The sequence below is a fragment of the Perca fluviatilis genome, chromosome 2 (assembly GCF_010015445.1).
Source record: "Perca fluviatilis chromosome 2, GENO_Pfluv_1.0, whole genome shotgun sequence".
NCBI classification, from domain to species: Eukaryota; Metazoa; Chordata; class Actinopteri; order Perciformes; family Percidae; genus Perca; species Perca fluviatilis.
In genome coordinates, this window is record NC_053113.1 from 12,347,428 (window position 1) to 12,364,005 (window position 16,578).

General features: G+C 41.0%; 1 protein-coding gene across 4 annotated transcripts in view; it reads right to left on the minus strand.

Moving 5' to 3' along the window:
• The window catches only part of myo7aa (myosin VIIAa), a 97,384-nt gene that overhangs the window by 58,771 nt on the left and 22,035 nt on the right, over window positions 1-16,578 (minus strand). For 3 of the 4 annotated variants that reach the window (XM_039782925.1, XM_039782926.1, XM_039782923.1), the window contains 13 exons: window positions 12,492-12,605; window positions 11,551-11,703; window positions 10,816-10,833; window positions 9,281-9,465; window positions 8,942-9,063; window positions 8,499-8,641; window positions 7,888-8,001; window positions 6,028-6,096; window positions 5,758-5,842; window positions 5,168-5,244; window positions 4,203-4,322; window positions 3,437-3,579; window positions 1,792-2,002 (listed from right to left, as the gene is read on the minus strand). In XM_039782925.1, the coding sequence (XP_039638859.1) occupies window positions 1,792-2,002; window positions 3,437-3,579; window positions 4,203-4,322; window positions 5,168-5,244; window positions 5,758-5,842; window positions 6,028-6,096; window positions 7,888-8,001; window positions 8,499-8,641; window positions 8,942-9,063; window positions 9,281-9,465; window positions 10,816-10,833; window positions 11,551-11,703; window positions 12,492-12,605 (1,554 nt within the window). The remainder of the gene's footprint in view (window positions 1-1,791; window positions 2,003-3,436; window positions 3,580-4,202; window positions 4,323-5,167; window positions 5,245-5,757; window positions 5,843-6,027; window positions 6,097-7,887; window positions 8,002-8,498; window positions 8,642-8,941; window positions 9,064-9,280; window positions 9,466-10,815; window positions 10,834-11,550; window positions 11,704-12,491; window positions 12,606-16,578) is intronic. The other variant, XM_039782924.1, reaches the window with a different exon arrangement.

The following is a 16,578-nucleotide window of genomic DNA, read 5'->3' on the forward strand; positions in this document are numbered from 1 at the left end:
TGAGGTTTAACCATGAATCAGCTGATTTAAATAGCTCAACAGTTACCTTCATTTAAAGCGCCCATATTATGCTCATTTTCAGGTCCATAATTGTAATTTGAAGTTGTGTCAGAATAGGTTTACATGGTTTAATTATCAAAAAACAACATATTTTTGTTGTACTGCACATCGCTGCAGCTCCTCTTTTCACCCTGTGTGTTGAGCTCTCTGTTTTAGCTACAGAGTGAGACATCTCAACATCTGTTCCATCTTTGTTGGGAGTCGCACATGCTCAGCAGCTAGGTAACAATTACACGAGCTAGCTCCAACATCGGCCTGTACGAGGCAGGATTAGCCGGGAGACTTCTCCTAAACGAGGGCGCACTTCCAACTTTTGCGTGGAATACCTGCAGGACAGGGACATGGAAGTAGTTATTTACAATTTATTTTGTAGATTAGGGTGAATTAGTGTGTGTTGTAGCAGTGTTTTGCCATTGAGAACGAGCTAGCATGCTAACGGTTAGCCACCTAGGCTCCTCGTCTCGGCTAGTGACACGTAGAAAGCCGTGCAGATGTTGACCAGCTCACCAGGAGACTGAAGGCAGGACACATTCAGAAACCGTATCTCACTCAGAACACCATGGATGGGTTTATTTCAAAGTCTGTATGCGTGTGGAAGCACCAGAGACACAAAATAACTCCCCAAATCCCAGAAAAAAAGTGATTTTTTTTCATAATATGGGCACTTTGATATTGTATGTGGCGTTTTCTTCTGCGGGTTGCGAAAGTTCCACCAAAACAAGGTCCTTCCAGAGACTATGTTGCAGAGCCACGGTCGCTGCAGCCGGAGCTTAGCGCCGCCCAAGACGATTGTGATTGGTTAAACGAAAACAACCCAGACTGTTTTTTTCCTCTATCCCAGAATGGATCCGTGGTGTAGCCAGACCTTACTTACAGACCTTACTTTTACTCCCTAAAAAAAATCACTCAGACAGCTGCAGCTGATTCAGAACGCTTCTGCCCGAGTCCTCACTAAGACCAAGAAAGTGGATCACATCACTCCAGTTCTGAAGTCTCTACACTGGCTTCCTGTGCCTCAAATAATAGACTTCAAAATATTTTTGCTGGTTTATAAATCCTTAAATGGCTTAGAGCCAAAATATATTTCTGATCTGCTACTACATTATGACCCACCCAGACCTCTCAGGTGGTCTGGGACAGGTCTACTTGTTGTCCCCAGAGTCAGAACTAAACAGGGAGAAGCAGCGTTCAGTTTTTATGCTCCACATATCTGGAACAAACTCCCAGAAAACTGCAGGTCAGCCGCGACTCTCAGTTCTTTTAAATTAAGGCTGAAGACCTTTCTTTTTGATGTTGCCTATTCTTGATTTTTTTTTTATTCTTTTTATATTTTTTTTATATTGAACAGTTAATTCTATTCTTGTATTTTATCTTGTATTATATTTGTATTCGCCAATGTTTTTATTTATTTTTTAATTTCCTATTTGTTAATGTTTGTGTAAAGCACTTTGAGTTGCCCTGTGCTGAAATGTGCTATATAAATAAAGTTGCCTTGCCTTGCCTTACTGCACAGCGCTAGAGAGATAGGTCTGCAAACTCTAACATCTTGACAGTGTTGACCTTTGAGGGATGGTGACCCTGGCTGCGTCCCCCTCCCCCACCACCTGAGTGTACGTACCCTGGGCCCCCTCCCCCACCACCTGAGTGTACGTACCCTGGGCCCCCCCCCCCACCACCACCTGAGTGTACGTACCCTGGGCCCCCCCCCCACCACCACCTGAGTGTACGTACCCTGGGGAACTTGCTCTCCTCGTCGATGAGCGAGATGATGTTCATGGGTTTGATGGCGATCATGTCCAGAGCGTCCTGGTTGTCGGTGAACTCGATGTGCTGCCAGTTGATGTTCTCCAGGTTGTACTCCTCCTGCTCCAGCTTGAAGACGTGACGGACAAAGAACTGCTGCAGGTTCTCGTTGGCAAAGTTGATGCACAGCTGCTCGAAGCTGCAGGCCGGACGGCGAGAAAGTGACAAGAAAATGATGACAAAAGAACTTCACTCGCAGCGGCTCTTCAAGTAAAGTGACGAGAAGGTGAAAGGAAGAAGTTTAACATGACGTATACTGAAATTAGGAGAGGCCAGTATGACAAACAGCTTCATTTCAAGTTGATACACAGATACATATATTCTGTACATATATATTATGTTATATATACAGTACAGGCCAAAAGTTTGGACACACTTTCTCATTCAATGTGTTTCCTTTTTATTTTCATGACTATTTACATTGTAGATTCTCACTGAAGGCATCAAAACTATGAATGAACACATATGGAATTATGTACTTAACAAAAAAGTGTGAAATAACTGAAAACATGTCTTATATTTTAGATTCTTCAAAGTAGCCACCCTTTGCTTTTTTTATTAATAAGGGAAATAATTCCACTAATGAACCCTGACAAAGCACACCTGTGAAGGTAAAACCATTTCAGGTGACTACCTCATGAAGCTCATTGAGAGAACACCAAGGGTTTGCAGAGTTATCAAAAAAAGCAAAGGGTGGCTACTTTGAAGAATCTAAAATATAAGACATGTTTTCAGTTATTTCACACTTTTTGTTAAGTACATAATTCCATATGTGTTCATTCATAGTTTTGATGCCTTCAGTGAGAATCTACAATGTAAATAGTCATGAAAAAAAGAAACACATTGAATGAGAAGGTGTGTCCAAACTTTTGGCCTGTACTGTGTGTGTGTGTATATATATATATATATATGTACAGAAAACAGAACCTGATAATAGGACATTCAAAATCAATGCATACTGTCAGGGTGAGTGTGATTAATCCTATAAAACTCTATTATTATGAAAATGAAAAAAAAAACTAATTATATAATAAGGAGTTGAGTTTTAATCATTTCCTTAATTTATATATTTTATGTATTCATGTTTATTCAAGTATACCTGCGCTGGGCTTGGCCTCTGAAGTCTCTGCACTTTGCTCTGTGATCTACCTCGCGGTGGATCACGCTACCTTAACGCTGATCATGTGTAGGCGGCTTTAGGGAAAGTCTCGGGGAAATTAATGTAAATCTATGACCCTGTTTACCCTTCTGTTTAAAATGTGTTTCGGTGATCTGAACAGAAATAGAGAGTAGAGGCAAGCTTTCACCAAAACAGCCACCACGTCCTGCACTGATGACAGATTTTCCTGGTAGGCATCAGGACGAATTAGAGCTTATACTACAAAAGATGTGTCAAATGCATCCCAAAGTGGTTTGAGTGATCAGATTACAATGTGTCTTGGTGTGTTAGGTGTGTGTGTGTGTGTGTGTGTGTGTGTGTGTGTGTGTGTGTGTGTGTGTGTGTTAGGTGTGTGTGTGTGTGTGTGTGTGTGTGTGTGTGTGTGTGTGTGTGTGTGTGTGTGTGTGTGTATACCTGTTGACAGTGAAGTTCTCAAAGCCGAAGATGTCCAGCAGTCCGATGGAGCGTCTCAAAGCTTTGGGCTGTGAGGACGCAGGCTTGTAAATGGCCGCATTGATCTTCTCCACGATCCACACAAACAAACGGCCGTAAATTCCCTCACACACACACACACACACACACACACACACACAGTCAAGTCACTATTCAAAGGTCACTACTTTAAAGGTTCCCTATGGTTTCACACTATTCCACTGCTCTACAGGTGACAACATGCTCAGAAAAACAGTAATACGCCAGCAAAGGCAGGGAGAAGAAGAGTGATAGCTAATAAACATGGATGTAAACAAAGTAGGATTTCAAATACCTTAAATATTAGCTTTGCAAAAGGTTTTATGAGGAATGAAATACATTCAACATGTTAGACCTCAAGGATACACACAAAGTGTTTTGGTGAACAACACTGACTGTTGATAGAACTTGTGTTTATACGAATACATATTGTGCAGCAGTTGCAGTACAAAGAGTGCACACATATAGAGTGCAAATAAACAAAATATAAACAATTAAGATCATCTATAATGTGCAAAAACAAAATGTACACAATGCCAAAAGTGTACTGTAAACAGGTTAATGGTTAGATGTTTACAAGAAAACTCCACAGTGCACCTTTAACTTCCTTAATGGATCTTAGTTTAGTCTCATTTTTAAGGTCATACATGATAATGGGTTATAAATAAAAAGATTAATATAAGACTGTTTTAATAATTAAGGGTTGCACCTTAACAAAAGCGTCCCGTACATCCCGAGCTTGTTCCATGCTGAGTGGGGTGGAGACGGTCTCTCCTCTGGTGATCAGAGTTCGGCTGGTCAGACAGTTCATCAGATCCTTACCATCCACCTAAACACACACACACACACACACACACACACACACACACACACACACACACACACACACACACACACCGACTGTTGGCTAAAACAGATAGAAGTAGGCATGTCCTGGTTTTATTTGATTGGTTATTTTTGTTCCAGATCTTAAAGGTGCAGTAGGTAAGCCTTATAAAACTAACTTTCTGTCATATTTGCTGAAACTAACCCTATGTTCCAGTACAACTACATGAAGCACATTATTAAAAAATTAAAAAAATCCAGCTCCTCGTCTCCATCCACAGCCTGTAGTGCGATTTGCAAAAATCCACCTCTCCCTGTTCAGATGGACCAATCAGGGCCAGGGGGCGTGTCTAACTGCGTGTCAATCACTGCTCATGCATATGCATTCATTCACCCTTGTGGGGGGAGGGGCTTAGGAGACCGTTTTGGGCTTTAGCAGAAAGGGGGGAGGGACTGTTGTCGATGTTCACATTTTTTGGCTAAATCGTGGTTCTTCACAGTCCTACCTACAACACCTTTAAGCAAAGTCCTTTTGTGAGTCTGACCATTGTTTATGTTATTTCATAATATAAAAGAATAACTGCATCACATGTTTTTTGATTTTTAATATTTTTTTTTAAAATAAAAAAAAAAAAAAAAAAAAAAAAAAAAAAAAAAAAAAAAAAATTTTTCTAATTTTTTTTTATATTTTTTTTAAAAAAAAAAAATGGGTCTATGTCATTTCCCCAAAAGTTACCTACGTTAACATAGGTGTGTGTGTGTGTGTGTGTGTGTGTGTGTGTGTGTGTGTGTGTGTGTGTGTGTGTGTGTGTGTGTGTGTGTGTGTGTGTGTGTGTGTGTTTGTTTCACCTCCAGCAGTGTAGCAGCAGTGGTAAGGTGAGGGCTGCGGACAACTTCACAGGCATCCAGGTTGTCGTAGGTACGAGCTGCAGGGTCAAAGAGCAACATGGTTAACATATACATATATATATATATATATATATATATATATATATATATATATATATATATATATATGTGTGTGTATACTGTAAAAATAAAAGTCTTTGCTGGACCTTTTTAGCAGCAGCATCAACATGGGATTGGAAACACATTTTGTTGTCAAGAACAATACCCAAAAATGTAGAGCTATCTACTAGGTCAATGTCAACACCTTTTATAACAGTTGGCAGTGGGCTTTCAGATAATTGTCTTTACTAATTTTATGACTGATGTTCAGTTCCGATAATATTAACTGTAAATTAAAATATAGATTAATTTATGTGTTTTAAATCTATCATTTAAGACCTTTTTTGAGCCCTGAGTTTACAGACAGACTATAAACAAGCACAGCAGCAGTGTAACTGAACACACAGGAAGAAGACCAAACTGGGAACATACCAGAAGAGGCAACAAACTAATAAATTGTGTGTTGTTAATTGTAATTCTTTTGACTTTACCTTCATATCTGAGGTTTCCCATGTGTAATATAGCAGCCAGCAGTTTAGAAATCTCCCAGTACTCTTTGTCTGTGAACATAAGTACCTGCAGAACAGAGCAAAGGATCCCTATTGAAAAAGAAAATGTATCCCCTTCTTCTTTAAAATACAAGAGCAAGTATGGTTTAATCAGTTAAAGAATTTAAGTAGCTACTAAGCGATAAAATTACACACACCTCGGGCTAATGTCTCTTTGCTGTACTATAATCGGCGTTTTGGTTTAATCAGTACCTTCATTGCAGAGCGGATGTTGGAGTACTCTTTCATGTCGTCTCGGCCATCACACACTGTGCAGTTACCCTGCAGAGAAACAGAGAGAGGGACTCAGTTTGGGGTAATCAAGTATTACTCATAATCATAATATTTTATTATAACTCAGGAGAGTGTGAAACCAAATGTCAATGTTGAGTTTTTTTAAGTTACACAGGCTACTTAAAGCTATAGTGTGTAGTTTCTGTCACCCTCATGAGGAATTCTGTTGTTTTCAGCCTTTATTTTGACAGGACAGCACAAGACATGAAAGGGGGGAGAGAGGGGGGGGAACGACATGCAGCAAAGGGCCGCAGGTCGGAGTCGAACCTGGGCCCGCTGCGTCGAGGAGTAACCCTCTATAGATGGGCATCCACCAACCAAGCTATCCGAGCGCCCCTCATGAGGAATTCTAAGTAATGACAACAAAACTGTTGGCGCGTTGTCGTGGAAGTTTTCCTTGAAGTAGCAGAGTTAGTGATATTCATGATAAAATCAAAACGAATAACGACTGTTTGAGAATTAAACCAAAGTTTGGTCTTTGAGTATTTATTTACATTTGCAAATGGAGAAAACACAGTTTCAAAGGTACACGCCAGCACAACTGAAAATTGTTTTCCCCACTAGAAACCTAAAAATCAAAACATCTTATAGTGAAAAACCTCTATTAAGCCACCTCTCTTCAAATATCTTTAGCATGCTGCCACTTTTCTAAAAAATACCATAGACGGACTATTTTACAACCTTCCATTCTGCTCCTGTGTCTCCTACATTAGACTAAACACCTGCTTATCTCAGGAGATAGAAAGAGATACGGTTCAGACAGTGTTATAGCCTTCTTCACTTTATCTGCGAGAAATAAACAAATGAGGAGCTGCAATTTCTTTAGCGAAAATAACTTCTGCTATTGCTCACAGTCTACAAGGCCAGCTCTCTCACTGGTGCCTTTAAGTCTACAGGAAGGAACAGGATTATGTGGAGGTTTAAAACAATCTTTAAACAAATGGTCAATATTATTAAAAACAAATGGTTAAAATAAAATTTGCCACCACAGCGTCCACACGATACAAGCCTTCCATGATTGCGCACCCGCCCCGCCCCCCCCCACTCCCCTCCTCCACGCAGTTGCTAGTAGCCAAGGAGGACACGGAGGAATAAAAAAACACGATGGACTCTTCAGAAGAGGTCGTTATCTTCACTTGAGTTTCTGCACGCGAATGTCGACCATAGTCATACTGAGAAACACAGAGAGAGTTGTGTGGAGCTGATAGTCTTAGTTAGCTTTGTAGCAACTCATTTGGCGACGGCTTGGACGTAACGGACGTTCATTAATATAAAAAAGTTACGCACTAAAGCTTTAAGTTAACTTTCTTACGTAATGATCTTAACTAAACCACAATCCTTTACAACACCTAAGTCGTTTTTTTAATTGAACCTAACCAAGTAATGTTCATTTTGTTTTCCCAAACTCCCAGAAAGGGACGCCAATAAGTCCTGACGACGCTAACAATGACCATAACCATGTCATTAAATGATAACAGGCTTCTTAACCTACTACTAGTAGGTGTAGCAGGCCCCTAACATTCAAAATGGGTGTTTTGTCTTCAAACTCATATTTTAGTTTTCTTTTTTTTTAGCTTTTAGATTTCTCAACTTCTTATCACATCTTCTCTGTTTAGTGTTTGAGGGTTGGATTTTCTGTGAAGCTTATTTTTGTGTACTGACTGAGCGGCAGGATGTGGTGACTGAAGTGACCGTTCACTGACTGCAGCGAACAGGTTGATAACATGACATGACAGACAGACACAGCTTACATGAGGATGAAGGTGCCACTTTACTCACCATGGTCAGGTAGGTGTAGTCGGTGGCCTTGCTTAGCCCCAGTTTCTTCTTCTCATCTGCAGTCATGCCCTTCAGCATGCAATAGAAGACGTGGTAGTTCCTCTCATCGTGGGCCTGCAGAGAGAGAGAGAGAGACAGGGAAATATAAATGCAATCACACACAATGTGCAGTTAAATGTGTTCTCTGCATTTAACCCGTCCTAACGAATTAGGAGCAGTGGGCAGCCATAGTCTGGCGCCAGGGGACAAACTCCAGTTGTAATTCCATTACCTAAGTCAAGGGCAATGGCAGGAGTTACCTAGCATGTCTTTATGGTGGAAGGAAAATGGAGCAACCGGAGGAAAAACCACGCAAACACGGGGAGAACATGCAAACTCCACACAGAAAGGCCCTGGCCGGACCACAGTTTAAACCTAGGATCAAACTTTGCAGGGCCTACTTGCTGTGAGGCATCAGTACTAACTTCTGAGCCACCAATTCTCAGCATATGTTAGTAAGGAAAGAAATCCTGTGGTGTAACACTGGACACTTGGTTATTTTAACCACTGTAAAACTCCTGAAGAGTTTAAAGTTTGAGCAGGTGGACAAGTGTTACCATTTTGTGCCATACCTGTCGACAAACTCTGGATTTCTCCAGCAGGTATTGCTCTATCTTGGCTCCCTCTATGGCTCCTCTCTTGTTGAAATGGATGTCGATGTATTTTCCAAAACGAGACGAGTTGTCGTTGCGGATTGTTTTAGCGTTGCCAAAGGCTGAAAAGAGACACAATAGAAACCAGTGATAATGATGTCATAGGAATCTGTGTGTGTGTGTGTGTGTGTGTGTTCCTGACTAAGGCTACCTTCGTGCAAACATTTCAGACAAAAAGACCAGTTAGTTGGGGATAGCTTGTCCAATTTAGGACAAAAACCATGTCCCCAATTGAAAGAAAAGCTGATTTTTGGGTCAGTGGTTACGGTTAGGGTTGCCAAGAAATTATTATAAGTCTATGTACATGTAACATCCCCAAAAGTTAACTAAGTAAACACATGTGTGTGTGTGAGAGTTCCTACCCTCTAGTATAGGGTTGGCCTCCAGGACCTGCTGTTCTATCCAGGAGTGTTGACCGCTGATGGCTGCCAGGAACTGCAGGATCAGTTTGGTGCTTTCTGTCTTCCCTGCTCCAGACTCACCACTATCACACACACACACACACACAATTGTCAAATTCAAAGTTTGACCTGATGATGGTGCTACATGAAAAGTTAACAGATCACAGAAGCTTGCAAAGACGGTGAACGTCTACACCAATTAATCTAATAAGTGTCAAGATATTTCACTCTGGACCAAAGAGGTGAGCCAACTAACTTACTGACATACATTGTAGCCACGCAGTCTGAGCTCTTTCCTACCTGATGATACAGCACTGGTCGCGGTTGTTCCTCTGCATGTTGAAGTAACAGTTGTCAGCAATGGCAAAGATGTGCGGCGGCATTTCACCAATTTTCTTGTTGGTGTAGAGGCGGATCTGGTCGGCCGTGTAGATGGGGAGCACCTGGTAAGGGTTGACGGCCACCAGGATGGAGCCGGTGTACGTCTACACACAGAGGCAAAGGATGAACTGATTTAGGGCTTTTTAAGGCCGATGTGATGCTGAATGATTTGGGCTGAAGCTGCTATTTGCCTACAATTTTGAGCCAGTTTGAGCCATTTCATGCAAATGATCAAGACATGCTGGACAGCAGGGATGGTAGAAGTATTCAGACCCTTTAAGCTTGGGACAAACTTGAAGACTAGCTGAAAAAAACGTATAACTTTATATAAACCATAAACAGCATTTTGAAGTGTAATATTTCAACCTGTTTGTCGAAACAACATGATTTGCATTGAAACATGCTGAAATATTTCTACAACACTGGCACTATTTATGAGAAAATTCAATTCAATTCCTGATAAGAGGGAGATTTTTTTCACTCTAGAATGTATGTATGCAATTTAAAAATATTCAGCAAAATATACAAAGCAAAACAACATTAATGTCTTAATTAGTGGGGTGGAAGTATAAAGTATCATAAAATGGAAAAACTAAAGTAAAGTACAAGTAATGTATTATTATTTTGACCTGAATTTTAAAAGCCTACTAGAATAATTCATACAATTCTAGATGTACTGTAGATCAAACTTGTTTCCTGGACCGAGGGCAATCTCTCTGCCAACTCTGAGTAGTATGTGCATTTGTTTTTTAATAATTTTATTCTTGGAATGAAAATCCAGTCAAATATAAAATCAAATGCGTGTTAAAGAATTCAGATTCTTTCAGCGGCTTCAGGGGGCCAGTGGAGGGTAGATGAGGTGACGGAGGTCTTGTAATTCAGATGGTGAAGGATGACAATGAGAATGTCTCAGTGTTCGCTACAAGAGAACAGACGGCCATGTCGGAAACAAATCAACATGCACGCAGGCTGCAGCACTGAGCTTGGTTACCACTAAGCCTGAGAGAGTCAGTCCTACAAAGCATTTTGACTTGTCCTGCAGAAACATGACACTGCAAGCCCATTTAGTAAGTCCAAACATACTGTGTTTTCTACAGTATATGGCTACACTGTGAGTACATGATACCCCGCTGGCTTTATTTACAAAATGTTGGCCACATTCTGCTTTATGATGATTAATGCACAAGTTAAAGGAGCTGATGGTATAACATAATGATTGATAAAAACATTTTGCAATGAAACCCATGATTTCTTTATTAATTTAAAATGTATGAGACAGAATAATGCTAACATGAAACATTCAAAACGTGCAACATACATGCAGCTTACAGAAACCGTTAAATAGTAAAGTGCTTGAGGTCATGCAGGTGTTGCATTAAATACATTATGTGCATTATTTTCAGCTGAGGTCTGATCTCTCTCCAGCTAGGCTTGATGTGCAGGAGCTGACTTACCCTGCCACCACAGTTTGTCTAAAGAGGAAACAGGAAAAGGAAGTAAGGAAGAAGGATAGAAAGTAGGACAAGAGAGAGAATAAAGAAGCAAGACATTGAGATGAGAGCAGAAAAACAGCCAACAGTAGACGGCTCTGGTTGGATTTGTGAGATAATATTGAGAAGTGTTGGTAAAGACCATTCAAGACCTGGATAAAGGTGAAACAAGCGTTAAATCGCAATAGCTGTGACCACATACGCACGCACGCACACACACACACACACACACACACACACACACACACACACACACACACACACACACACACACACACATAACCTCACAAACATTACAATAAAGGCCACTATTACTGCCACACGCCCTTTTTTTCCAGTTAACATGAACAGTTGATCAGCTGTCCTTTGGCTCATGACCAATCTTTCCACAAATCTTTTTACCATCTTTATTGGCATAATGTTATTGAAAAGATTGTTCTTGTCTTGTACTGCCTTCAAATCAAGACAGAACTAGCAGGACAGAGTGCAAAAAGTCAACAAAGAAGGAAATAAAACTGTGAATTTCTTCTCCACATTAGTGATACTTCTAGTGATATGACGTGTATGAATCCCATCCCATCTGCTATTAATTTGTTGATATAAATGATCCATATGCCTATGATGCACTCAACAAGTTGAGAGGTCATGCTTAAAACACTGGTGACCAGATGCCTTACTGAGGGTTGATGGTGTACTCACATAAATGAGTTTTTCTCTGTATCTGATGAGCAGGTTGCGGAGGATTCCTGCTTCATTGAGGTCTCCCAGGCGGATCATGTCCTCCACACCGTGGATGGAGGTGGGATGCATTGGCTTGATGTTGCTGGCATTCTGGGGGGAGATCCAGTGCTCCTGGTGGAGGATGGGGATGTGTGTAAATTTCACACTCTTTGGACTTGGACTTTTTGACACTTTGGACAATCAAATAAAAGGGTGTATGCACCACAATTTAAAACTTATGCACAACAATTTGTATGATATCCTACAAAATTACAGCAACAAGCAAAAAGTTTAGCGGTCTTTACAGATAAATGTAGCAGAGAAAATGTTACTGGGAGTTGCGAACAGTGCACCGTGAGGTGCCGGTCATTTCGAAAGCCACTGAGTTTAGCCGACAAAAGGTGACCGTCATGTTGCAACGACAGTTTATGTATTAAGTTTATGCACCAAAACGACTAGTTAAGGTTAGAAAAAAGATCTTGGTTTGGATTAAAAGAACGGTCCTCCTAAGTAGTACTCCAGGGACATGAACACACATTTCCTGGGTGAAAATCTTTTGTTTTCCCCTTAACTTCTCCTGGGACACAAACTGTGCTCCCCCACTTGGAAGCCCTGTGTCTTAGGACCCAACTATGCACCCTGACCTCCTCCCTATGCGGACCTGAGCGCTCAATGTAGTACATACAGCAATAAATACATGAAATGCATACACATTTCAGTGTGCGTTACTTTTCGTGTACAAACGGGTTTTGAGTACAGCCTGTCTACCAAAATGTTTTGGTGTAGTCAAGGGGGGAAATATTTCAAAGGGGGTACATTATTGAAAAATGTTTGACAACCACTGGTCTAGCATGCTCCCCACAACATAGACAAACCTGTTTCTTAACCCGAGCATAACAAAGGAGTGTTTCAACACTTACATTTCCTTCATCGTCCAGCACCTGGATCTGTCCCGAGTCACAGAGTTTGACCACCGCACCGATTGGCACCTCAAACTCCCGACCAGTCTTTAAGTCCAACCACACATAGTCGCCCTGGAAAGAAATCAAAAATTAAAACCATGACCAGGAATGGGATTACAATTTAGTCAACTCACAATCAGATTCAGAATAACCGATTAGACAAATTAGAAGAAGAGAAATTAGTGAAATTAGAAGCATAAAGAAACAATGCCTTTATTACAGCATGTGACATGATTAAACCCATGATTAAAATCAATGTTTCTCTGTTTAAATAACTGAATCATAACCATTTTCACACTGCACCTAGACCAGGCTTAATGCAATCTGGAGACACGTGAACCTTTCTAACCACAGTCAGACTGTGGGTTAAAGGCCTCCTACGGTATCATCTTACTCTACAGCTACTGTATGGGCTGACCTTTTCTTCTATTACTACGTTAATTGGAGCTTGTACATTAGGACTCAGCAGTAAATTAATTATAGTATTCAAATAAATGGTGCAGTCTGAAAAGGGCTAACTGAACCCTGGATGATCTCCTGGTCCAGACAGGCAGTCCTGTTTGGACAGGCAGCTTTTGAAAAGGACAAAACACAAAATGTGTACCAGGAATTTGTCGATGTGGACAGGGAGGACATCTAACCAGCAGTCATTATGTAGGAGAGGAAAGAAGGGTTAGTAGATGTACAGAGGGGTGAATGCATGGAGCAGATATCTACACATCAGAAGCATTCAAATACTTTCCTGTCAACCTTTTGAGTATCAAACTTTCACCCCCTATAGACTTGAAAGGTATCTCTGGAAAAACGACAGCAATAAATTACTTATGGGCTCTGAAAAAGGAGTGAAAAACATCCATCATCGGTAGCTGCTATAATCCTAAAAATGCCCACCGATCACTGCCTTGCGGTTAGATTGGAAAGAACCAACAAAATGCCTCTTTGTCCCGCTGCGTGTGCTCCAACCCTGCCATGTACGAGCCTGAGCTCAATGTGCGTTATAGCCACCAGAGTTACTGCAAGTCTACTGGAGAACGGAGGAGAAAAAGATAAGATAAGATAAGATAAGATAGACTTTATTAATCCCACACTGGGGAAATTCCTTTTCTACTACCGCCATTACTTGCAACTGCCCTTCCTGCTAAAAAAGCAAAGGAAAGAAAGAGTGAAGCTCTGCTCTGATAACCTGACTCCACCAGATGGATCGCTTCGCATTTGCTCGGCATATCCATCTGGGAACTTTCCGTTGGAGAACTTTTGGGAAGGGGCGAAAATCCTGGTTATCTGATTGGATAAACCATCTGTCTATCACCACCTATAATTGGTGATAGACGGGCCAAATCAACCAATCAGATCAAACTCTTGCCGAAACCAGTCGGGAGAAGAGCAAAAACATCTTTTCCTCCGAGAAAAGCCTCCAGTTTTTGCTCTTCTTACAATGAAGGAATACTTTCTAATTCGGATAAAACTTGCTGCGATAGCTACGCTCATCTCATCCGTGGAAGCCGCCACGTTGTTTAAGACCGAACAGTCGCTTCTCGTTGCGTCACACCCAAACCCGCCTCAAAACCAACGCTGATTGGTCGGTCGTTTGATGAACGGCTCCAAATTTTCTCCATCTCAAGATGCCAGACTGATCTGCGAGTGGAAAACTGGAGCTCGCGAGATCAGGACGGTCTCACGAGGCTGCTGCTCTGAGGCAGCAGTGGTAGGGGTTTGACAGGGCCCCAAGGAGATGCTACTTTTAAATCATGCTAGCTTTCAACATTACCAACCCTGTCTTTAAAGCCACTGTTTGTAGCTACTAAATTGTTGCCTTTGTGCCACGGATTTTAACATGCAACAAGACAGACAGACAGACAGACAGACACACACACACACACACACACACGTTTAAAACCTAAATAAAGTTTTCAGATATATAATTATGATTCATAACTCCGAACAGAGTCAAAACAGAAAACCACATTCTTGTGATTCATGCATCATTATTTTAACACACAGTTAAGCAGCAATATTAGATGAGACAGCATATAACACACACACACACACACACACACACACACACACAAATAATTAATATTTGATGCATGAAACAAGGAACATAGGCACATATTTGACACAACCCTAATCCCAGAATACAGACATACAATTATGATTTATGAAATTTAAAACACACACACACACACACACACACACATAGAGTTGCGTACCGGCAGCAGTGTGCTCTGTTTCACCACTGTGTTGACGTTGCGCAGCAGTGCCCATTTGGCCAGATCCTTCTCATAAAGTTCCACATATTCCCGACGCTTGTACATCTTCACGTACGCAGTTCAAACTCACACACACTCTGACAATGATATCTGATGTGAGCAGTCAAAGTGTCTTCCTTACACACGGGCAGACAATTTCCAAATACCAACGTAAAACTAGCAAACTAAGACACGGGTAAGGCCCACAGGACAACACACGTAGCTGTCGTGAAAACACTGAAATGTCCAAAATCATCTGGATTTAAGGTTCAATTCCAGCAGATCACGGCCACCTCTGTTTCTTTAAGGGATGCCAAAAAATGTATGTCAAGAAAAACAGGTCCAATGAGAAAACATCTTATAGTCTAACAGGGTCAAACATCCTGGTTTATGACCTCCAGTCCCGTCTCTCTGTGCATGTCTTGTCCACTTTGAGGAAATCAATTTTAAAATATCTAATAAAATCCAGCTTTCTGCTAATTTTCAGGTCACTTTGAAGTATCTACTGGAGTAACATTTTGGGACAATCCGCCTGCTCTCTCTCCCTCTCTCTCTATCACACTCACACTTTGTTAACCCATCCCCCACAACCTCCCCTGTTCCCCATGGCAACAAGATGTCACTTCCTCCTCAGGTGTGACCTAGCCTATATGGTGTTGGATTTCTGAGTAGATAAATACACTTACAGGCAGTGCATGTAAATTCTGCATGTTGCAGGATAAAACGTGGGTTCCCTTATATTAATAAGTCATAAGGAACCGTAATTAAGTAAGTAAGGAACAATAATGTTTTAGCTTATCTTTTATATTAATGGTATTTGGTATATGTGGTGTCATTTTCTTTAGTCTGTGGCTCAACAGGTAGATTAGGCATCCAAGCTAACATCACTGTGTTGACGTATGAAAGCATTGAACATGCATTTTAAATGAATGAGATATCCAGTTGTTCCTCATCCCTGTTTGCTCAGTGTTGTTAAATTGTATGTAGTGGATGCAGGTGTTTTCTACCCGGAAGTTATTATAAAGAATCATTGGTATTGGGTATAGCTCACTGAGGCTAAGCTCCTAAAAACATTTGTTAATAGCAATAAACTTAATTTAACTCAACTCAAGCCTGTTGGTAGAAAACAGGCAATAAAAAACTTCAGGCCACGTCCAACTTTTAAGCTCTGTTGGCCTAAATATTCACCCCGACCACCTCGGTTTAGCAGCGCCAAAAAACACTCTACTTCTGAGTCAACTCACACAAAGGTTCTTGTCAGGTGATTGTAAATATGTGTTTTTGATTTAAGCATTCAAACAAAGGTAAAACAAAGAAAAGAAAGTTTTGTGGACACTCTGCTAACTTCCCCACCCTTAAGACCACTGGTGATCCACACAGCAATGAAAGTGATCGGGGTTAAGGAACATCCCGGCTTTCAAACGCTCTTTGAGAAGAACATAGTTAATAAACAGGCAATTATTGCAGACCCCTCCCATGGTACAAACATGCATCCCTCTATCAGTGATTCTCCTAAACTCAGGTCATAAGAAGGGTGTGAACTAAGGGGCTGTGTTTCACATATATGAATAACTGTATGTCTGTGTATGTATTGTTATATGGAAGCCTTTTAAGCCAAATTTCCCCAGGGGAAACTCTGTGTGGACAGAGTACCATCCAGTGTCTGTCAGTCATTTGGTAGGTCTAACACTTTGGTCTGGATTTAAACATAATAACAACTATTAGATAGATTAGTATGCATTTTGTACAGAGTGACATTCCCAGAGGATGATGAGGACTTTTCCTCACAGGCCACG